We start from the raw sequence: 20,804 nt of genomic DNA, 5'->3' as shown, positions 1-20,804 counted from the left end.
GTAGGCGCTCTGGGGAAAGTTTCCTCTCACCCTCTAGATATACTAGCTGATGCGTTGTCCCTTGTCTGCTGAATACCCCATCATTTATTTTGAGGCTCGGAGATTTTGGAGCCTGAGTTTCCCATGAGGCTTTGCACGCTGCATGGAGAGAGGCCATTCTTTCCCAGAGCTCTTGTACGTGGCACATATGTCAATCACATGTCAAACAGCTGATGCTCCACCTCCATTGTGCTGAAGTGCAAGCTAAAACCGGGACTCCATTCACTGCCTTGCCCGGCACGCTTGGGAATTCTCCTGCAGTTGCTGTGGGTCAGGAGACAGCACAGAGGTGCTGAGGTGTGAATCGGCTGGCTCCTGGTCTGGTTCATCACTTGCAACGCTTTACTTCTCTGTCTCCTCAGTTATTCCTAGGAGGCTCTGGGTTAGTAACTGCTTGTAGGAGGAGAATGGAGTTGCCACGTGTACCGTGGTTCCCCCACTCCGATGAAGTGTGAGGCTCTGATGGGAGATTATCATTTGAGCTGGACAGTGAAAGTTAGCTGTGATGGGAGTACGTTGTCTGTGCACCAAACCCAGACACACATGTTGATACTAGGAGAATCCCTGGAATGTTTTCCTCGTACAGGTGCAGTAGAATCAGAATTATGCTTGACACGTATATTGCACCTTTCATCCAAGGCCTTCAAAGCAGCATAATTAATTTAGCATCACAGCACCTCTGGCAGGCGGGGAAGATTGATTATCATCAATGTATAGATTAGGAAACTGAGACACGGAGAGCTTAAGTGACTGGAGTGTACAGCATGACCTGATTTCCACATCCTGGTTATGTTATTTAGACTGCACTCCCAGGTGGAGTTTGTTCTGTTTTATGAATGGGATGCGATGCTGGGGTTGCCTGTGATGGCAAGGGACTGGTCCTTTCCTATCCTCTGGTCCTATGTCGGCTTGCACCTCCTGCCCCTGCCAAGTCATCTGGATTCACTGGAGGGTTGCTGGGTGTAGAAGCGTTTTAAGCGTAACTCAAGGAGACATTGGAGGGAGAGCTTTTCAAAGGAGCTTAGCATTGGCCTATATCTGCTGCTCCCACTTTGTCCCGTGGGAGCTTTGCCGCTGCCCGCAGTGGGAGCAGAAAGAGGCCTATCCCGAGCAGGTTTGAAAAAGCCACCCTGGAAATCTGCCTCCCGCCCATTGTTCCACAGAACCCTGAATCTCCAGGCCCTGGGCGTGTGTGCTCACGGCTGTTCGCATTGCAGCAGCTCGGGGTGGTGGGGGCACTGTGGCTTTGCTGGGGGAGCTTCCCGTGGCTGCGGTATGGTGATAAAGGGGCATGACCGAGAGGACATTGCAAAGGCAGACAGAGCCAACCTGGCACCCGAAACAGTGACTCGGGCCTGCTGATTTGTTTGTTTGCTTGCTGCTTACTCAAAGGCTCAGAGCTCGGCTGCAGCTCCCTGGCTGTACTTTGCCTCCGGAGCAGGGACATCACACGGCTCTTTAGACACCTGCTTTCACATTCCTGCGGGGGAACTTTCCCTTCAGGAGCAAGGAGAGTTGGAACAGAGCTCCCAGGAGGAAAGGAATCTGGGTGGTTCACTCACTTCGAGGAGACGTTAGGGTGCACGCCCACCCCTCATTGCCCCATTGGCTACCAGGAGTTGCTGCGAGAAGGGAAATGTTATGCTGGGTCTTTTATTGCAGGCATCAAAAAGAATCATTTACAAATGTGTTCTCCCTTCTCATTTACCTGGCCCTTAGCAAGGTTCAAAGCCCTTTATGAGCAACAGTGGATGAATCTGCCCACGTCCCATGTGCTGGGCATGGCAGTATGATCACTCCCATTTTACAGGTGGGGAAACCGAGGCAGAAGGGTTGACTGCCTGATTTGCAAGGATACGAAGTCCTCCTAGCTCCTGTTGACTTCAGTGGGGTACGTGGACTTATGAATATCAGGCTGTGAATGGCTCGCTGAAGGCTGGAAGGTGCCTCAATGTCATAGCCACAATTAGAACGGAAAAAGAAAAGGAGTACTTGTGGCACCTTAGAGACTAACCAATTTATTTGAGCATGAGCTTTCGTGAGCTACAGCTCACTTCATCGGATGCATACCGTGGAAACTGCAGCAGACTTTATATATACACAGAGAATATGAAACAATACCCCCTCCCACCCCACTGTCCTGCTGGTAATAGTTTATCTAAAGTGATCATCAGGTGGGCCATTTCCAGCATAAATCCAGGTTTTCTCACCCTCCACCCCCCCACACAAATTCACTCTCCTGCTGGTGATAGCCCATCCAAAGTGACAACTCTTTACACAATGTGCATGATAATCAAGTTGGGCTATTTCCTGCACAAATCCAGGTTTTCAAGAGGCCCTGGTTTTCCTTTCACTGATAGCGGTGTGAATCAGGAGCGGCTCCATTCCAGTTAATCAAAATGCATGCTGTAAATGAGGCCAGAGTCGGGCCCTGGAAAATTCCCAGTCCTGCTTTACTCCAGCACGATCTGGAGCCAGAACCTCCTGTGTCTTGAGCCCAGCTCTGACACCAATTTCTCCTTATGCCTTTGGACAAGTCTCTTTAGGCACCTAACCGCTGGGAGTGAGATGCCTAAATACCTCTGAGGATATGGGCCTTAGCCTCTCTGTTTCACTCCCTCCACGTGGAACCTGAGACCCTGGAAAATGGGGATGCTAATACTTAGCCCCTGAGGGTTAGCTGCAAAGGGCTTTGAAATGAAAAGAACGAAGTGAGTGCCAAGGAATAATCACCTACAGAATCTGTAACGTGGGAAACACCTTTACAAATAAAATCAACGAGAAACAAACCCACAAACCCTACATGATGCAGGTCCCTTCTAGTGACTGCTGGCCACGGGCAGTGGAGTTGGGATGGGTGCCTCCAGGCAGCATGTGTCCTAGGGTCTTGATGTTGCAAGGTAGATGGTATTCCCAGCCCCGAAGGAAGCTCTGTCCTATCTCCTCTTTGCATCGGCTGCTTGTTTCTGAAGGCAAAGCTCCCTGCCAGGAATCCGAAAGGAAGCATTTCTCTCTCTGCAGAGCAAAGTTGAGAGCCAGCGCTGCAGCAAAGCAACTGTGGGCCTCCCAGTGAAAAAACCCAAACCCCTCAGCACGTTCTGGCGAGTTTGCCTTGTCCAGGTTTGCTCACTGCCCTGCCACAAATAGCAGGGAACCATCCGGCCAGTGAAATCGATTGGCTTGTGGGATAGCCTCCCATGGGAATCCCAAGTGATCTAGAACACTAGGCTGAGCAAAGCCCTAGACAATGGGCTGTAGGGAACAACTGGGGTCCTGCTGCTAGGGCAGCGAACCAGGTCTCGGGAGACCTGGCTCCATAGAGTTCAAGGCCAGGAGGGACCAGGAGATCATCTGGGCTGACCTCCTTTCTCTCAGAGATCATGAAATGTCGCCTTGGGTACCCCTGTATTGCACCCAGTAACGTGTGTTTGGTTGACGCACATCATCCAGAAAGGACACCCAGTCTTGACTGGACAAGTTCTATTTCTGCCGTGGACAGAATGGGTGGTTGAATCGTGGGCAAGTCATGGCCCCTCCCTGTGCCTCAGTTTCCCCTTGTGTGCTCTTGTCCGTTTAGCTTGTAAGCTCTTCAGGCAGGGATTGTCTCTTGCTGTGTGTTTGCACAACATAGCCGAGCGCAAGGCGGGGCTCATGCTCAGTTTGGATCTCTAGACGCTGCTGCAAGACAGATTGCATATGAGGACCATGATTGCAATTGGGTGTCAGCAGGGGGTGGGCGAGGTGGCCTAATAACAAATCATTTCCATCCCCCATTCCTGTGAGAGTTCAAAAGCACAAGGTCAAACCCTGCTCACAGGTCCACCCGCAGGAACCTCCTGAAATCAGTATGAGAAGGGCAAAAATTCAGCTGCAGGATTTAATCCGCAAAGAATGAAGTCCTGTGTGCTAGAGGAAGCAGGAGGCCGGCACTCTATGCTGATTACAGCCCTTTCCGAGGCGTGGGGCACAGCACTGGCTGCTTCCCCGGCTCTGGAGAAAAAAGACTTTATCTGAAATCCTTCCCCTTGTAACTCAGATAATCAGTTACTCCCCTGCAAAGGGACCGGTCACTGCTGCCTTTCTGACTTTGGAGCATTTGACAGTATAAAAGCATTATGCTGGATCCAAGGCAGTGGGGAATCGGACCCTTTGCACACGGCGACTTTCCCCTCTCTTCGCCGGTGTGTCGTCAAGACAATTCCCCCCACTGAAATGCTTTCAGCTAGGTAAAAAAAACCCAAGTGGAGGAGAGCCCTAGATCCAAGCCCAGACACTCTCCACTCCATAGCAGATTCCAATTGGCTCCGTTGTCTTCCCTCAATCCCAACTCGTTGGCAAGGTATTTAGAACATGCAGCCGTGCAGCATTTTTGGATGGATCAGGTATTGAGAAACAATGGGGTGTTTTATCTAGGTCTCCAGCTCACAGTCCGTCTAAGGGACGTTGCTGTGCCACGTACAAAACCCGTTCCCATCCAGGAAGCACAAGGGAGGTCAGAATCATTTCAGGGTGCTTTGATCAAAACATGTGAACTGTGGGATCATTTTTTATAGGGGAAATTGGAATTCCTATTAACCTACTTTCTGCATCATCAAAGACCAACGTTTGGGCCTACTGCCTGTTTGTTTAATGAGCATATATTATCAGCGCAGAGTAAGCAGACAATTAGAGAAATAATGTGTTGGGAAAGCTATAAGTGGGATGACTAATATTAATTGTCTCTGTCCCTTCTCTGGTACCTTTCATCGGTGTCTCATGAAACATTCTGCAAACAGTAATTAATTGAACCTCACAACTTCCTTGGCAGGTAGATAAGGTTGATTATACTAGACATGAACCAGACCTAGAATCTCTAATGCAAACTCTGAGGGCAGATTCAGAAAACACTTCCTACAGTTTTGTTCCAGGCCAGTATTTTTGATACATTCTGATTTCAGCTCCGCTGGAGCCAAAGTCTTGTGAAAACAACTGATCGCTTGAGAATTCCCCTATTTGAGATGGGAGTACTCTTGAGCCGGTGAGGTTTTCAGCTGGTTGGGGTCAGAATTTCATGAGAATAGTCCATGAGATTTCAATGCCATGTCAAAACTCAGGTCTGCTTTAATCCTGGTGTGTTCTTGAACCTGAATCCTGCCCTAAAACTAATCTGAATAGTGCCTCTTTGTCTCGTGTCTATAGTTCCCCATTGTACAGATAGGGAGCACTGAGGCACAGCAAAGTCATTCACCAAGTCACTGGAAGAGCTGGGAATAGAATCAGGGGTTCTGCATTCCTTCCTTTGCTTTAATCACTAGGGAATACTCCCACCCAGAGACAGGAATAGAGCTCAGGACTCCTGCCTCCACATCCATAACCACTTTTTCTCCTGGTTACCATTCCAACTATGTCCCAAAACTACATTTAGTCCCTAAACTCAGCAAAATGTTTAGCCATGTAGGCCCCGATCCTGCAGATACCTACATGAGGGCTTAACTTTGTGTTTGTAGGATTTAGTTCTGACTCCCATCCTGTCCCATAACCACTAGGCCAGCGGTTCTCAACCAGGGGTACGCGTACCCCTGGGGGTACACAGAGGTCTTCCAGGGGGTACACCAACTCCTCTAGATATTTGCCTAGTTTTACAACAGGCTACACAAAAAGCACTAGCGAAGATAGTACAAACTACAATTTCATACAGACAATGACTTGTTTGTACTGCCCTATATACTATACACTGAAATGTAAGTACAATATTTATATTCTCATTGATTCATTTTATAATTATGTGGTAAAAATGGGAAAGTCAGCAATTTTTTAGTAATAGTGCGCTGGGACACGTTTGTATTTTTATGTCTGAGTTTATAAGCAAGTAGTTTTTAAGTGAGGTGAAACTTTGGGGGTACGCAAGACAAATCAGACTCCTGAAAGGGTACAGTAGTCTGGAAAGGTTGAGAGCCCCTGCACTAGATAACGCTGCCCTGCCTGAACTTAGCACCCGGTGGGCATACATCCCCTTCGTCAGACTGAATCAGCGCAGACAGATGCACGTAGCTCTGAACAAGCTCTGAGAAGCTGTAGTCTAAATAACTGGAGTTTATCTTGAGAAAGCGAGCTGCTTCCCCCTCCGCCAAAGGAGAATTTGCTAAGTAATAAACACCCAGTGGAAGGGGTGTATGCCCTCCTGGCTTCCCATGGAGCATGCAAACTAAGCTGATGGCTGTGCTGGCATGGGTGCCCGAACTTTGCTCTTATGTAGACATCTAGCAGCCCCAGCGTTTTGCTTTGGTGTTGGGATTTTTCTTTCTTTTTCTTTTTAGTTTGGAATGGGCCAAATGTGCTCAGCCTCCAAATTGCGGCTGGCATCAGGGCTCAGTGCTGAGTCTGCATGAAGGATCGCTATCCTAAGCCAGGGAAAGAAAGGCCGCTGTGCTTCCCAGCTGCTTCAGAGCCAGACGCAGGGCAATGCCCACCCAGAACATGAAGCAACAAGCTGTCGGCAGGAGACAGTCACGTTGGCTGTAATAGGAAATTCCAGATGATGTAGGTAAAATGCCTTGTAGCACTTTTTCCATTTCATCATGGGATGACCCAGATGATCTAAGCGCAGTAAGAAGAAAACCTCTGAAGCTAGAAAGCGGCAACCGTGGGTATGGCAGAGAGAAGGTCTGACCTGGCTAACTTTGCAGGGATAGCAACTGCAAGCCTGCTCCATAGCTGATGGGGCTGCTACATCCCTTTACACCAGGTCAGGATCTGGCTCATACTCTCTTGAGTGGCATAAACAATGGAATGACCAGAGAAATCCAGCTACTCGTAAACTCCTAATAATCCCCATTCCTTTTAGAGCACCTTCTGCTCTAGGATCTCAAAGCACATCATGGAGGGCAACGAACAGAGTCTCACGATGCCCCCTGCCTGGGAGACTATCCTCATCAGCTGGGGAAACTGAGGCACAATGGGGCAGTGACTTGCCCACGGTCACACCGGGAATCTGTGGCACTGCTGGGAGCAGAACCCAAATCTCCTGAGCCCTTCTTGAGCAACTGGATCATACTTCTTGTCTCTCCCACTCCCCACCCCTTTGCACAAACCCTGCTCCCCAGCTAAATCAATCTGAAAGGCGCTGAATTGGTATGCTGTTGCAAAAGGATCCCCCTCCCCGCCATGCATGCATCTCTGGTCTGTCTGGAGCAGGGATTCCTGCTGCTGCGAGGCTCCAATGCAACCTCTTTATTTCCCCCCTCTGGGAGCTCAGCGTGCGGACGGGGCAGTGGTGGACACGGCCAGGCCCCCACGGGTGCTTGCTCCATTCCGACGCGCGCACACAGGGATGGCGACAGGGAGGCGGCTGGACAGGCGCGAGAGCTCGTGATGTCCATGAAATGCGGTGGCAGCGTCCCAACCAGCCAGGCCGCCTCCAGCAGCCGGACGAAGGGGTCTGGGCCAGGGGAGGGCCAGGGGCCCAGCCGCAGGCAAGGAGTGGGAATGCAGAGCCCATCTGCCTGGTGGGATGAGTCAGAGGGAAGCGACCAGAATGCAGAGCCAGCAGGGAGCGTCTGAACCAGGGTCAGGGACGATAGGCCAGGCCGTTCTCCCTGACGGTGAGGGGATGCTTTGCCTGGGTCCGTTCGCCCCGTATTCCATCTCCTCCCGCCACGTCTGCCACACAGCGATCGAACAGATGCAGAGCAGACCCGGCTGGGCTCTGCCTGCGTCACGGAGTCAGGGCGCAGGTGGGCGACCGTAGTCCATGGCCCGTTGCGGGGAGTGCTGGCTCGAAGCCCTCCCTGGCTTCGTATTCGGTGCCTCCTCAGGGGACCGCACCCCGTGGCTGAGGTGTCGACCGTCCGCCTGGCCCTAGCACCCTGCAGAAAGCTGGACCACCCTCCGCAAGCTGGGGTGTGGCTGTTCATTAGGCAGCCATGGGGATCCGCATTTCCGCACTCCCCAGCGGCAGCTCCCGGGACGTCGGCTGCAGTAGAAGTCGGAGGGACTTGGTCTAGCCCTGCGTCGTGTGAACAGAAGGCTGCTTTGGCTCCAAACACCTCTGGGGGCATGTAGGGACAGGCCAGAAAGCGTTATGCCAGGGGCACAAGACAAAAACGACTCTCTTGGATCATCCCCCTGGAGCCCCAGTTTGTGCCTTCAGAGCCGAGCGTACAAGGGGGGGGATGAGAAACATTCTCCCCTCATTTTTGGGTTCCTTCAGCCAGCCCTTCCTTCCCTGGGAGACTCCAGCTCGGCTGCAACGACAGCCAAGCGGGCTGAGAGGGGAATTAAGCGCCTTCCTCCCCCGATCCCAAGCCAGGCTGAGGCCCACTCAAACGCAAAGCCGCTCTGCTACCGGAAGCACGTCCTGAGTGAGAGGTTTTCAGTCTGGTTTAAAGATGGCTCCCCTCTAAACTGGTTTCAGATGCTGTTTGGCTGGCGGCGAGGACTGATCATGGCACGTCTGAGAGAGTGAGGCCCCGGCCGCACCCGGCAGCCCGCGTTCAGAACTGGTCCAAACGTGTTCTCAGATCATGCTCTCTGCCTGCTACGGGGCCCGCTGGAAACCTGCCCTCTCCAAATACACAGCCCTCTGGCGATAAGGGCCTTGAAGACACACTTGGTATGGTTTATATTTGGATGAAGATTGGCTGTTATTCCCGTTGGGATCTAAAACATCAAGGAAGCTCCCTGCCTTGCTTTTCTGACTGAAAAGCAAGCAGGGGAGAAGGCAAATGCTCAGGACATGTGACCTCTGTGGCTGCTGATCCCCATTTTCCGTGCAGCACACACGGTGCAGCCTGCAGAGAAGGATCTGTGTGTACGTCTCAGATTACGCCTGGGGGAATTTTGCACCCCTGCGCACCTGCAGAATTTACGCCCCATGCAGATTTCTTTGGTTCCCCGCAGAAAAATGACTTTCTGATGGGGAAGCAAAGAGAAACCACAAGAGTGGTCATGCGACCCTCCCGAGCAGTTTGTTTCGGGTGCCCAGGGCACAGTAAACCACAGTGGGGCAGAGGACAGGACTGGGGAAGACCCAGCTGGTGGCTCCTACCCTCTGCCAGGCTCAGCTGCTAGTCCAGGCAGGGCTGGAGGAGATGGGAGTTCCTCTTCCCCTGTATGGCATCCGGCTCTGTGTCAGACCCACCTCCAGATTTCTATCCCAGCTGCAGGAAGCTCTGCAAACCTCCCCCACTGGCTTCCTTCACCCATCACTCCTCAGCTGCAGGGGGAGAGATCCCTGTACAGGGAGCTGCTTCCCCATCTGCCCAGCCCCCGTTCAGCCAGACCCTCACATACTGACACCCTCCTGCCGAGCCTCACCCTCCCTACACTCAGAACCCCCCGCCAATGAGTCCCACTCCTTCTTCACCTGAACCACCCCGATGAGCCACCTGGATCCCTACCCCACAGAGCCCCAACCAGCTGCACCTGGATCCCCACCCCACTGAGCCCCACTCCCCAGCTTCTGGATTCCCAAATGAGCCCTCCACATCCAGACCCCTCCCTGCTGAGCCCCAACCACCTTCACCTTGACCTTCCTGCAGAGTCCCATTACTGTTGCACCCAGAACCCCCCAACAAGCCCCTGTGCATCCAGATCCGCCCACTCCCAGATTCCTCACTGAGCAGCCCGCACCCAGATTGCCCCACATGGAACCCTCTCAATCCACACCTGGATTCCCCTCACACTGAGCCCCTCTACACTTGGATCCTTCCTTGCTGAGCCTGCCTGTCCCACACCTGGTGCACGTGGCACAGGGGCAGGGCCCTGGGGTGTTTCTGAGGCAGGCCTGGTCCTTGCAGCCTCACCGCTGAGTCCGTGCCCTGGGGGCGGGGGATTGCACAGTCGTCTCCCACCTCTGTGCAGGCAGTGGTATCTGCTCCCCTCTGCCATGCTGGAGCCTCCGCATTTATTTGACAAATAAAATTTGCAGAATTTTGAAGATTTTTAAAATATTGTGTGCAGAATTTTTAATTTTTTGGCACAGAATGCCTTCAGGAGTATCAGGTGGAAGAGTTTCCATACTGGAGGAAAGTGCCAACTCACGGCCCTCCTCTTTCACCCCAGCGCTAAGGTGAGGTAGGTCGGAGTCAGTGGGGACACTGAGGCAGGGACAGGTCAAGGCCAAGGTTGGTCAAAGCGGACACTGATTTTGGAGACACCTACTTTTCCGAGGGGCTGAGCCCCCCCCCCCAGCTCCCGACGCGGCGCAGTCATGCAAATCACTCACCCCAAGCTGGGGGGCAGCAGAAGTCTGAGGTCACCTTTGAAAATGTTGGCCTGATGGCTAGCCTGGAGTCACACAGCCAGGCTGGGGCAGAGCCCCCGTTTGAGCCTGAATCTCCATATGTGGCATCATTGGACACCAAGGCTCAGCGCCTGCTCAGTCCCTGCGTTATTGCGGAGGGGGCATTCCACACGCTGGTCCCAGGAGGCCCTCCGTACACAGCCCTCATTTCCTTAAACATACCTGTTCTATCTGCTTCCACCGCTTCCCCCGTCCCAGTCACCCTCCCTCTGGGTGAAGACACTTCCCAGACCAGTCCATCTCCATATCACGACTTCTCCATGTGCCATTCACTGCCCTCCACCAATATATTGTGGCTAAGTCGATCTCAAGGTCTTGATCAGAGCATTATTACATGCCAAGATACAGCAAAGCAGCTTGTTTTCATTTTTGCGAAGGCTGGATGTAATCAGGTGTGGGACCTTTTCCTTGGGGAGGGTCTTACCGAAAGTCTGCTGCAGAAATGGGGCAGATATTGTTTTTGATCAAACTTTCCTGGACTGTGCAAGCCACTAATCAATTTTGCATCATCTGTTAACCAGGATGAAATTGACAAGGACTAGCAGGAAGACCTTGGGCCAGATTCAGCCCTTATGTAAGCTGGTGCAATGCCAACAGCCGTCACCTGTTCACACTAGGGCAGAATTTGAACCCTTGTACTCTGCAGAGCCACGTGCGGTTCCCTGGGGCCCTGGAGATAATTATCAGGGGAAAGCTGATACTTTGGGCTTGGAAAGAAGTAGCAGCTCAAAGAGTTTGTGTTTTCTTATCCCCACAGCCTCTGGGTTGCCAAGGGTCCAGGGCAGTCAAAGAAAAGATTCCCATTGTTTCCAGGGGAAGCTGGATCAGGTTTCCAGCTCTTTCTCTCACCTGCAGCAAAATCTGAGCCATAAGTATGGGTGTGAAGCTTAATGGGGAAGAACAGATAATACATAAGATTGGCCCCTGCAGTCATCACTCAGCCAGACCTCCCTTGCAGGGCACTGGGGTAAGGGTTGCCTGGCTGAGAGGACTTTGGGATCTGGCCCGCTCTGGACAGCTGAGTTAACTCGTGCTCTAACAATCAGCATGCATCTCACCTTCTGAGCCTGGACAATCATCTTCCTGACCACCTCCTTGATGTGCGCTTGCCCGTTGATGGGCGGCTGCATGTACACCATGGCCCTGGTGACTCCCCGGTAGGCGGCGGTCTCGGGCCAGCCCAGGTCCAGCTGCGGGATGGAGCGGTCGGATCTCTGGGGCCAGTACTGCAAAGAGGGCGCCAACTCTCCCTCGCCCCCGTGGCTGGTGCAGTCACCGTCGCTGTCCCCGGCCCCGTGGCGTGGGATATACTCCGAACCCGGGTCGTACGTTTCCAGCGACTCCATGATCTTTTTAAGCTCCAGCTCGGAGAGGAAGTCCCGGATGCTCTCTTTCTTGAGGACCTCGTAGAAGGCCTCCGGCCCCTTTGAGACCAGGGCTTCCAAAGCCAGTCTCTGCTCCTCGCTGTAGAAGAACTCCGGCTTGGATTCGCTGGATCTCCAGTTGACATGATTGTCATCCAGACACTGCACCTGGGAGAGAGCCATAGCCCCAGCAAACCGTCAGACACAGAAGGGAGCCGATGACACCAGTGAAGGCTAGACCCTGACAATAAATAAGAGTTAATTATTTCCTGTTTTTTAAATAACTTAGCTTTTTTTTCTCCTTCTTGTGTTAGACACAGCAGCGGGTCCCCCTTCTCCTTCCTCCGGCTGGCTTGGCTTCTCCACAAAGCGCTCCCACACTCTGCCTCAGGTCTCCTGCCTCTTTGGCTATTTCCGCTCAGGAGATGCTGGCTTGGTTTCTCATTTACTCATCGGCTCTGCCCAGCCCAGGCGACCTCCGTGTGAGACAAAACCAGAGAAAAGCTGATTCTTCCTCTGACTCCCAGGTCTCCAGTGCTGCCAGCCAGGTGACAGGTGACTCGCTCGCACGCACAGATGCTTTGATAGGGGCACAATCCCTTGGAATCTTCTACCACCAGATCCACTTCCCTCTCGCCGCCTGCCCTTCCCCACAATGAGACTATAGAATAGAATAAAATAAAATACGAAGGAAAATAACCGTTTAAAAAAATCCAGAAAATCAGATAGGCAGCAGCCGTGGGGGTTTCTCTGTCTGATTCTTCCTGTCTTTATTTCTCTCTCCCTTGATCTGAAGTTCTCCAAATGGGATCAGCCGTTTTTTTTCCCTGCAGCAAAATCCTGCCTGTTGCTGCCTGATCAGTTTCTCCACGGTTCCTGGGGCCGGAAGCCGGATTCTTGCAGGGCTCTTGCCGGTAGGCAGTGTGGACATGGACAGGTAACAGCAAGAAAGGAAAAGAAGAGGGAAAAAAAAAAAAGAGTGATTCATAGCTCCGCCCTGCCCCACCTGCAATCACATGCTGCTGTCTTCAAACATTCCCAATATCTGCCTCGGCCATTAACCCCTTCGGGGGAGCACACACGCTTGCAAAGCCAGCCCTAGGCAGGAGGAGCACAGGAAGCTGATTCATCAGCCCTGCCAGCTCCAGCTCCCAGCACTGCTTCCTGGATCTTGCTCTGATGAGCAAAGGAGAGGGGCTGTCTGGGGCTTTCACGCTCTCGCTCCTGGTTCGTGGATTGCCAGCTGTCTGGGTGTGTTGGTACGGTGCCCAGCTGTGGTCCTCGAACTACCACCAGCTCCTGGAGCACTGGCTAAGCATGCTGAAAACTGTCCTTGGAAATGGTTATTTGAGTGGAAAATGGGGGTTTGAGGACAGGATGGGTTTGAATTGCCATGAAAACAAAACAAAGCCCCCAAGCCCAAAAGGTTTTCAGTGGTTATGAAAAATCAAAGGTTTCTGCGGGTACCACCCCACTCCATTTTCGGACCGGTTCTAATTGTTAACCCTTGCTGTACCAAGTACTACCAATCCTAATGGCGGCATTGGAACCCAGGGCCAACAGTGCTAACAGGATGAGTCCTTACCAACTGAGCTAAGAGAGTACCTCCTGTAGCTAGTAGCTATAGTAGACTTTTATCTTTTTAGGTGAACCAGCCTCTAAGGATGGCTACAATTTCATGTGCTTCCTAGAACTTGCTGCAGGAGAGTAAGTTAAATGAACAACTGGGAGAAAGAAAGAAAGAAAAAAAAACCAGGCTTTGTTAATGGACCGTGACAAAATCCCTTTGAGACTGTTCACTCTGAATTCAGCCAACTCTAAGGCAGCGGTTCTCAACCTGTCCAGGCGACTGTACACCTTTCAGGAGTCTGATTTGTCTTGTGTATCCCAAGTTTCACCTCACTTGAAAATTACTTGTTTCCAAAATCAGACACAACAATACAAAAGCCTCCCAGCACACTAGTACTAAAATTGCTGACTTTCTCATTTTGTCTGTATGAAATTTCAGTTTGGAAGGCTCACGAGGAAGGCTCATACAATGCCTCTTATTGGACCAGCTGCTAAGGGGAAGAGGGATCCATCAGGTCATAAAACCTACAATGGGATCACACGGTCTTGGGGAAGAATCTATTTGAACGAAGCATCAATTGGAGAAGACATGCACGGTCCAGTGGTCTGATCCCCGGCTTGTATAAAGCGTCTGGCCCTTACCTTAAAGCTTGAATGTGCTGTACTCTGTGGAGTTAGTTAACCCAGGATGCATTTGGTGGTGATAGTGGTAATTATTTGTATTTCCGTGGTGCATAGGAGCCCCAGCCGCGGAGCAGGACTATGCTCTGCTAGGCGCAGTATAGACACACAACAAGATAGGCTGCCCCGAAGCTCTTACACTCTAAGACAAGAGACAGCAGGTGGACACAGGCAGACAGATGGGGGAGTACAAGGAATCAAATGAGAGGGTGTCTAAGCACACCAGTAACCTAGAAAGTTTCTGGGAGGCTTCGTGGCAAAGGAGGGATGTGAAGGAGGATAATGAGGTGGCCTTGTGGATGTTTATAGGGTTCTCCTCCCAGGTGGGAGGGGAACTTGGAGCCAGCACAAAGGGGATTGTTTGAAAGATTAAGACTGGGGGGAGGGATAGCTCAGTGGTTTGAGCATTGGCCTGCTAAACCCAGGGTTGTGAGTTCAATCCTAGAGAGGGATCTGGGGCAAAAATTGGGGATTGGTCCTGCTTTGAGCAGGGGGTTGGACTAGATGATCTCCTGAGATCCCTTCCAACCCTGAGATTCTATGACATCTGGACTAAGTTCTACATCTGGGGGTTCAGGTTCTACATCAGTTCTACATCTGGGGGTTCAGGTCACCACTTTATGGGCTAATCTGCTCATTGGGTACTAAAACAGCCATCTGCCCATCCCAGAGCTGGGCCCCTTCCCTTAGGTGCCTATAGGCAAGAATGGGGCCCGTCCAGGCTTTTGTGTCTGCAGTGAAGGATCTGGGTTGGAAGTCAGTGGAGCTATGCCACTTTCTGCCCCTATGTTTGGTTTCAGTCACTGCCTGCCCCTGTGTGGGACCCAACCTGCCCCCTTTCTAATGGCCCCATGGCTCAGGCTGTGGCTTGTTTGGAACCGTCCTGTGTTCGAGTGTTTGTTGGAGCTCTGAATGCCTCTGTGTGGGGGGTGTTTCCTACATCCATCAATTACTTCTGATGATTATTTTATTAGCCACCTACTTGGTAGGGACGAGTTAAACCCGTGCCAAGAGCCAGGGCGGGCGCCCGCATGGCTGGTGTTGCCCAGTTGAGTGTTGTGATCAGGCACCCTCCACCCATTGCCCCCGGGCTGCCGCCTTTCCCCGTCGCTGGCTGAGCTGAGCTCCGCCCCTGCTGGGCTTGGGAAGGGAAGTTGTCAATCTGTGCCATCCAGCTGCAGCTCAGGAGTTCGGGCCTCAAGAATTCGTAGTATTTATTTTTGCCTCCTCGGGATCGATGACCCTGACCCAAATCCAGGAGTAGCCCGTAGCTAGCCAGAGGGAAGAAGACAATGCCCCTTTAGTTCGGTAGGGGGTCGCACAAGCTCGGCCACGGTCTAGCCCTGAGATTGTAACGCATCCCACGCCCTGAATAGTCTGCTTGATCCTGCCCCGTTGAAGTCAATGGGAGTTCGATCACTGACTCCTCAGGATCGGGCCCTTAAATCCGCCCTCCTGCTTACCCGCATCTGCTTTGGCTCGCCCTGCTCTGATTACAGCTGAGAGAGACAGCCAGGGCTGCTTTTCCCTGCGAGCTAGAAGACTTCCCTTCCCTGGCTCCAGGAGTCCAGGCGCCATGTTTGAGAACTGCACAGCTCGCTCAGCAAACTCAGACAGAGCTAACAGACAGGACCAGCCTTGGGTCCAGAAAAACTGGAGGCAGAGTTAGGAGTAAAGGATGATGCTAATTAGAGGACAGGCCATTTTGGTTATTCATTAGCTTTTCATCTGAAACAAAACTGGAAATCGCAAAGCGAAGCATCAGCACATGAGGGGCCTGGGATCTGTGCTTAGCTCCGCCACTGACCTGCTGTCTGACCACGGGCCCGTCACTTCACCTCCCTGCACCTGAGATTCCCCATCTGAGAAATCCTGGGCTATGGCGAGGCTTCGTTAACTCCTGTTTGCAATTCACTGCGGTGAGAGGAGCTGTGGGCGGGCAGAGCTTATTGTTTTGGCTGCTTCATTACTAGTGCTGGACTAATACGAACATAGCACTTCGCCCTTCTAGAGTGCCGTCGTGCATCCAACGAGCTCAAAGCCCTTCGCAACCATTAATTAAAGCAGCTTTTTACAGATGAGGAAACGAGCCATTCAGCAACTTGCTCATGAGCACACAGCAGAGCCAGGACTAGAACACCAGATTTCCAAATGCCCAGACCCACCCCAGCTCTAACCATTATGTCATCCTGCCTAACCTGGGTTTGCTGGCTACAGACGGCTTGTGAGCTGCAGAATCTGGCTCGGAGTCTGCTCACTTGCAAACGTGAGGGTTTGCTCAGCTCAGTTTTCCCACCGGACTCCAGGAGGAGTCTGGCCTATTCTGTTCTTCTTATTTCTAACAGGCATCTATGCTGCTGACAGGTCAGTCCTGCTGTGGCTGTCCATGTTATCCCTGCCTGAATATTTAGGGCCAGTCAGTATAAGAAGTGCTGGGTGTTGTGGGGAGGAGGAAATGGCCTCTTCGCAAAAGTCCTTCAAACAGTCTGTACAAAGATCAGTCATGGGCTGGAAGGATGGAGACCTGTCTCTGCTCTGCCAGTCTGGTTTGCTGGAGAGCCTTGGATCCAAAGGCCCAGTCCAACCACCACTGATGTTCCAGGGAGTGACTCTAAAAGGAGTTAGATATGGGGAGTGGCTGAGGGTCATAAAGGAGAGGTGGAAATGAGTGTGGGCTACTCCCTCCCTTTGTTGAAAGGATTAAGAGGTGTGAAGCTGTAGATGGATGCGCTGATATTTACGCCCTTCGTTCAGTTCTGTCAGTTCTGCCCCGTGATTTGCAGTGACGATAAAAAAGGACTCAATGCCCACGTAAACCCCTAAATAATTCGCATGCTGGTGCTGGGTGCTGGGCCCTTTGGGCCTCTGCCCTCAGAGACATGACGGGAGCTGCTGGGTACTGGTTCGGTTCCAGTGATTATCACAATGCCAGCTTGATGCCCTAGCAGTGATGGTTTTGAGTCAGGACACTGGGGGGCTGTAATCCTTTGGTCTAATTTTGGCGGGTGGATTCAGTCTGTGGGTGCGGGGGGCCCATGATGTGCAGGGGGTTGGACTAGCTGATCTGATGGCCCCTTCTGGCCTGAAACACCACAACACCGGCAATCACACCGCACTTTGCCAGTCCTGATCCTAACGAACGGATGGAGTGATGCTGAAGTGGGTTAGGAGAGTCCCGGTGATACCGTCCCTCTGCCCTGGGTGGGGACCAGGTCAGCTCAGAAAACTGTTAATAGACCATTGCTTCTTTCTATCGATGACACTTATCCGCTTCCTGTCCCCCCATTACCACAGGAGCTAAGCACCCCACAGGCTGTCATGTAATCATCCTCATCATACCCCTCTGAGGCAGGGCAGTGCTATTATCCCCATTGTACAGATGGGGAAACTGAGGCCTACCGAGGCTAAATGACTTGCCCATGGTCACGCATCTGGTGCAGAGCAGGGAAGAGACCCCCAGGTCTTCTAGAGCCTAGGCTAGTGCCCCTAACCATCAGGCCACCCTACCTTTCTTTCATTGCTAAGCCTCTGGTTCAAATCCAGTCCCAGGCCAGTAGCGACCAAAGGTTACTATCTGGTGGCAGGGGCGGGGCTCAGTCCAGTGCCCGAAGACAAGAGTCCCCGTTACCAAAACACTGATTGGCAGCCTTGTTGGCAGCCCAGGATGAAACAGATCCTGGGGAATGACACTTCACCCTCCCTGCCTTCGCAGGCGTCCACCCGGGGCAGGGCTGATGCCCGTCGGTGGGGGAAGCTTGCTCGGTAGCCACTCTGTGGGCAATCAGGACCCAGCTCTGCTCTCAGGCCTGCAGCTGGAGCTCCCGTGCGAGCCCTTCCTGGGGCAAGGGCTTGTACTCTGGTCACGCTGCGGCTCCCTTCGCCTGGAGCGGCTCCGCGGCCGGGTGCTCTCAGCGGGGTCGAGCTGCTTCTCTCCGTGTCGTTGCAGACGCTGTCAGCTGCGTCGATCCCGACGAGTGCGTCCGAGTGTGCGGGTCCGAGGTGGGCTGCTCCAACATCGCTTACCCCAAGCTGGTGGTCGAACTGATGCCCAGTGGTAAGTCCGGGCCACGCTGCTGGCAGTGCCGGGCCGTGCTGACGGTCTTGCGTGCCCGGGTGTGTCCTGTGGGGGGTGGGGCTGCTTCCTTTTTCCAGCCATGCCCAAGGGAGCGCTCTGCCAACAACAAAACCACCTGACGGCCTTGGGGCTTCCCACTGGAGGGTTCCAAATGAGGAAGCGGAAAGCGTGACAACTGGGGAATTAGCCAGGCTGTTCCAGGCCCTGGCAGGATTACAGCTGCTGCTGCATTTAGCACCCTGCTGGCCACCCCCTGGGTGTCCTTCCTAGGCAGAGGAGCGTGGGTTTCTTTGGGGGGGGGGTGGAAGGGGAAGGAAACCAGGATTTGTGCTGGAAATGGCCCACCTTGAGTATCATACACATTGTAAGGAGAGTGATCACTTTAGGTAAGTTATTACCAGCAGGAGAGTGGGGTGGGGGGAGAGAAAACCTTTTGTAGTGATAAACACCCATTTTTTCATGGTTTGTGTGTATAAAAACATCTTCTGTATTTTCCACAGTATGCGTCCGATGAAGTGAGCTGTAGCTCACGAAAGCTTATGCTCAAATAAATTGGTTAGTCTCTAAGGTGCCCCAAGTCCTCCTTTTCTTCTTCCTAGGCACTGATAACAGTCGCCTCTTTGTTTCCCTTGCTGTAAAACCACAGGTCATTGAAATAAGTGCCTGGTCGAATCCAAGAGCACAAGGCGTGGCGGGGGAATGGGATCTCCCCCCTGTAGTGAGGTCAGCAGTCCCTTCCACGCTTGGGTGAGCCAGGCCAGGAATCGGGGGATCCTCACTTGGCGAGTACCACAGCCTGGATCTGCGACCAGAACCCTCCCTTTATACCCCTTGTTCCTCCCCGGCCCTGTCTCTTCTCTCCCTCCAAGGACTTTGCACTTGGGTTGCACTGATTCTCACTTCGGGGGAGGAGGTGGGGCAAGTCGCTGGTTTAGGATACCTGGCCCCGCAGGTCCTGGTCCCCAAGAGGGCAGGTTAGCCTGTCACCCCTCGGGGGTGACATCAAGCACCACGGATGCATTGGCAGGAACAGGCGTCAAGCCATTGTATAATAATCCTTTGTCATAGGATCATAGAGGATCAGGGTTGGAAGGGACCTCAGGAGGTCATCTAGTCCTACCCCCTGCTCAAAGCAGGACCCATCCCCAACTAAATCATCCCAGCCAGGACTTTGTCAAGCTGGGCCTTAAGGATGGAGATTCCACCGGCTCCGTAGATAACCCATTCCAGTGCTTCACCACCCTCCTAGTGAAATAGTGTTTTCTAATGTCCAACCTAGACCTCCCCCACTGCAACTTGAGACCATTGGTCCTTGTTCTGTCATCTGCCACCACTGAGAACAGCTGAGCTCCATCCTTTTTGGAACCCCCCTTCAGATAATTGATGGCTGCTATCAAATCCCCCCCCACACTCTTCTCTTCTGCGGACTAAATAAGCCCAGTTCCCTCAGTCTCTCCTCATAAGTCATGTGCCCCAGCCCCCTGATCCTCCGCTGGACTCTCTCCAATTTGTCCACATCCTTTCTGTAGTGGGGGCCCCAAAACTGGACACAATACTCCAGATGTGGCTTCCCCAGTGCCGAATAGAGGGGAATAATCACTTCCCTTGATCTGCCGGCAGTGCTCCTACTAATGCAGCCCAATTTGCCGTTAGCCTTCTTGGCAACAAGGGCACACTGTCGACTCGTATCCAGCTTCTTGTCCACTGTCATCCCCAGGTCCTTTTCTGCAGAACTGCCGCTTAGCCAGTCGGGCCCCAGCCTGTCGCGGTGCCAGGGATTCTTCCATCCTACGTGCAGGACTCTGCACTTGTCCTTTGTTGAACCTCATCAGATTTCTTTTGGCCCAATCCTCCAATTTGCCTAGGTCACTCTGGACCCTATCCCGACCCTCCAGCGTATCTACCACTCCTCGCAGCTTAGTATAATCTACGAATTTACTGAGGGTGCAATCCATCCCATCCTCCAGATCATTAATCTTTATTTAATGCCTCTCACATGAGGACCTCAAAGCCATTTACGGAGGTGGGAGCGGTCTCACCTCTTATGTTCAGGGTAGGGAGCCTGAGGCACAGCTGATTAATGGCAGTGTTGGGAATAGAACCCTGGTGTCCTGGCTCAGAGTAACCTGCTCTAACCACTAGGCAATCCTCCGATGAATGTGTACCATGCCATGAGGCCAGCTGAAATCTTAAAAAGTGAGCTCCTGTCTGCTCTTTGTGGAAATTAACGCTCCCATGGTACTTTCCAGAAGTGCTAGAGATTGGCCACTCGCTGCTGTGCGGCATGCTAACCGGGCTGCTGCCTCCCTCCTCAGAGCTGGCTGCATTTCAGTGGTGCTGTGTGCGTCTTTTTTTATAGCCCATGAGTGTTATTTACATTATGGCGTCACTCAGAGGGCCCAGGGATCAGAGCCCTGGTGCCTGAGGTGCTGTCCATCCGAAGAGCTCACAATCTAAACTCACACAGCCTGATCCCAGGCCCCGTCAAGTCAATGGAAAGACAGTGGGCTTTGGATCAGAGCCGTATCACGGCTCCTTTGAGATGAAACCTGAAGGCCGATGGTCCATCTTTTTCTCCTCCAGGGCTGCGAGGGTTAATGATTGCAGTGATGATGGCTGCCCTGATGTCCTCCCTGACCTCAGTATTCAACAGCAGTAGTACCCTCTTCACCATGGACATCTGGAAGAAGATCCGGCGGGATGCCAAGGAGCGGGAGCTGCTGCTGCTGGGAAGGTAGGGGGATGGGTGGGGGGCAGGTGACAGAGTCAGACAGTCATTTTCCTTTTCATGAAG

The 20,804-nt window shown here is 52.6% G+C and overlaps 2 protein-coding genes across 2 annotated transcripts in view; one reads left to right on the top strand and one right to left on the bottom strand.

Annotated features, from left to right (window-relative positions):
* The window catches only part of FAM83G (family with sequence similarity 83 member G), a 32,857-nt gene extending 20,296 nt beyond the window's left edge, over window positions 1–12,561 (bottom strand). The window contains exon 1 of the mRNA XM_073361792.1: window positions 11,380–12,561. Within this exon, the coding sequence (XP_073217893.1) occupies window positions 11,380–11,868 (489 nt within the window). The 5' untranslated portion in view covers window positions 11,869–12,561. The remainder of the gene's footprint in view (window positions 1–11,379) is intronic.
* Window positions 1–20,804, top strand: part of SLC5A10 (solute carrier family 5 member 10) — an 82,538-nt gene that overhangs the window by 47,654 nt on the left and 14,080 nt on the right. The window contains exons 7-8 of the mRNA XM_073361791.1: window positions 17,882–17,989; window positions 20,594–20,744. Coding sequence (XP_073217892.1) covers window positions 17,882–17,989; window positions 20,594–20,744 — 259 coding nt within the window. The remainder of the gene's footprint in view (window positions 1–17,881; window positions 17,990–20,593; window positions 20,745–20,804) is intronic.

This window comes from Lepidochelys kempii, chromosome 10 (assembly GCF_965140265.1).
Source record: "Lepidochelys kempii isolate rLepKem1 chromosome 10, rLepKem1.hap2, whole genome shotgun sequence".
In the NCBI taxonomy this organism is placed as follows: Eukaryota; Metazoa; Chordata; order Testudines; family Cheloniidae; genus Lepidochelys; species Lepidochelys kempii.
This window is presented reverse-complemented; position numbering and strand designations above follow the sequence as displayed.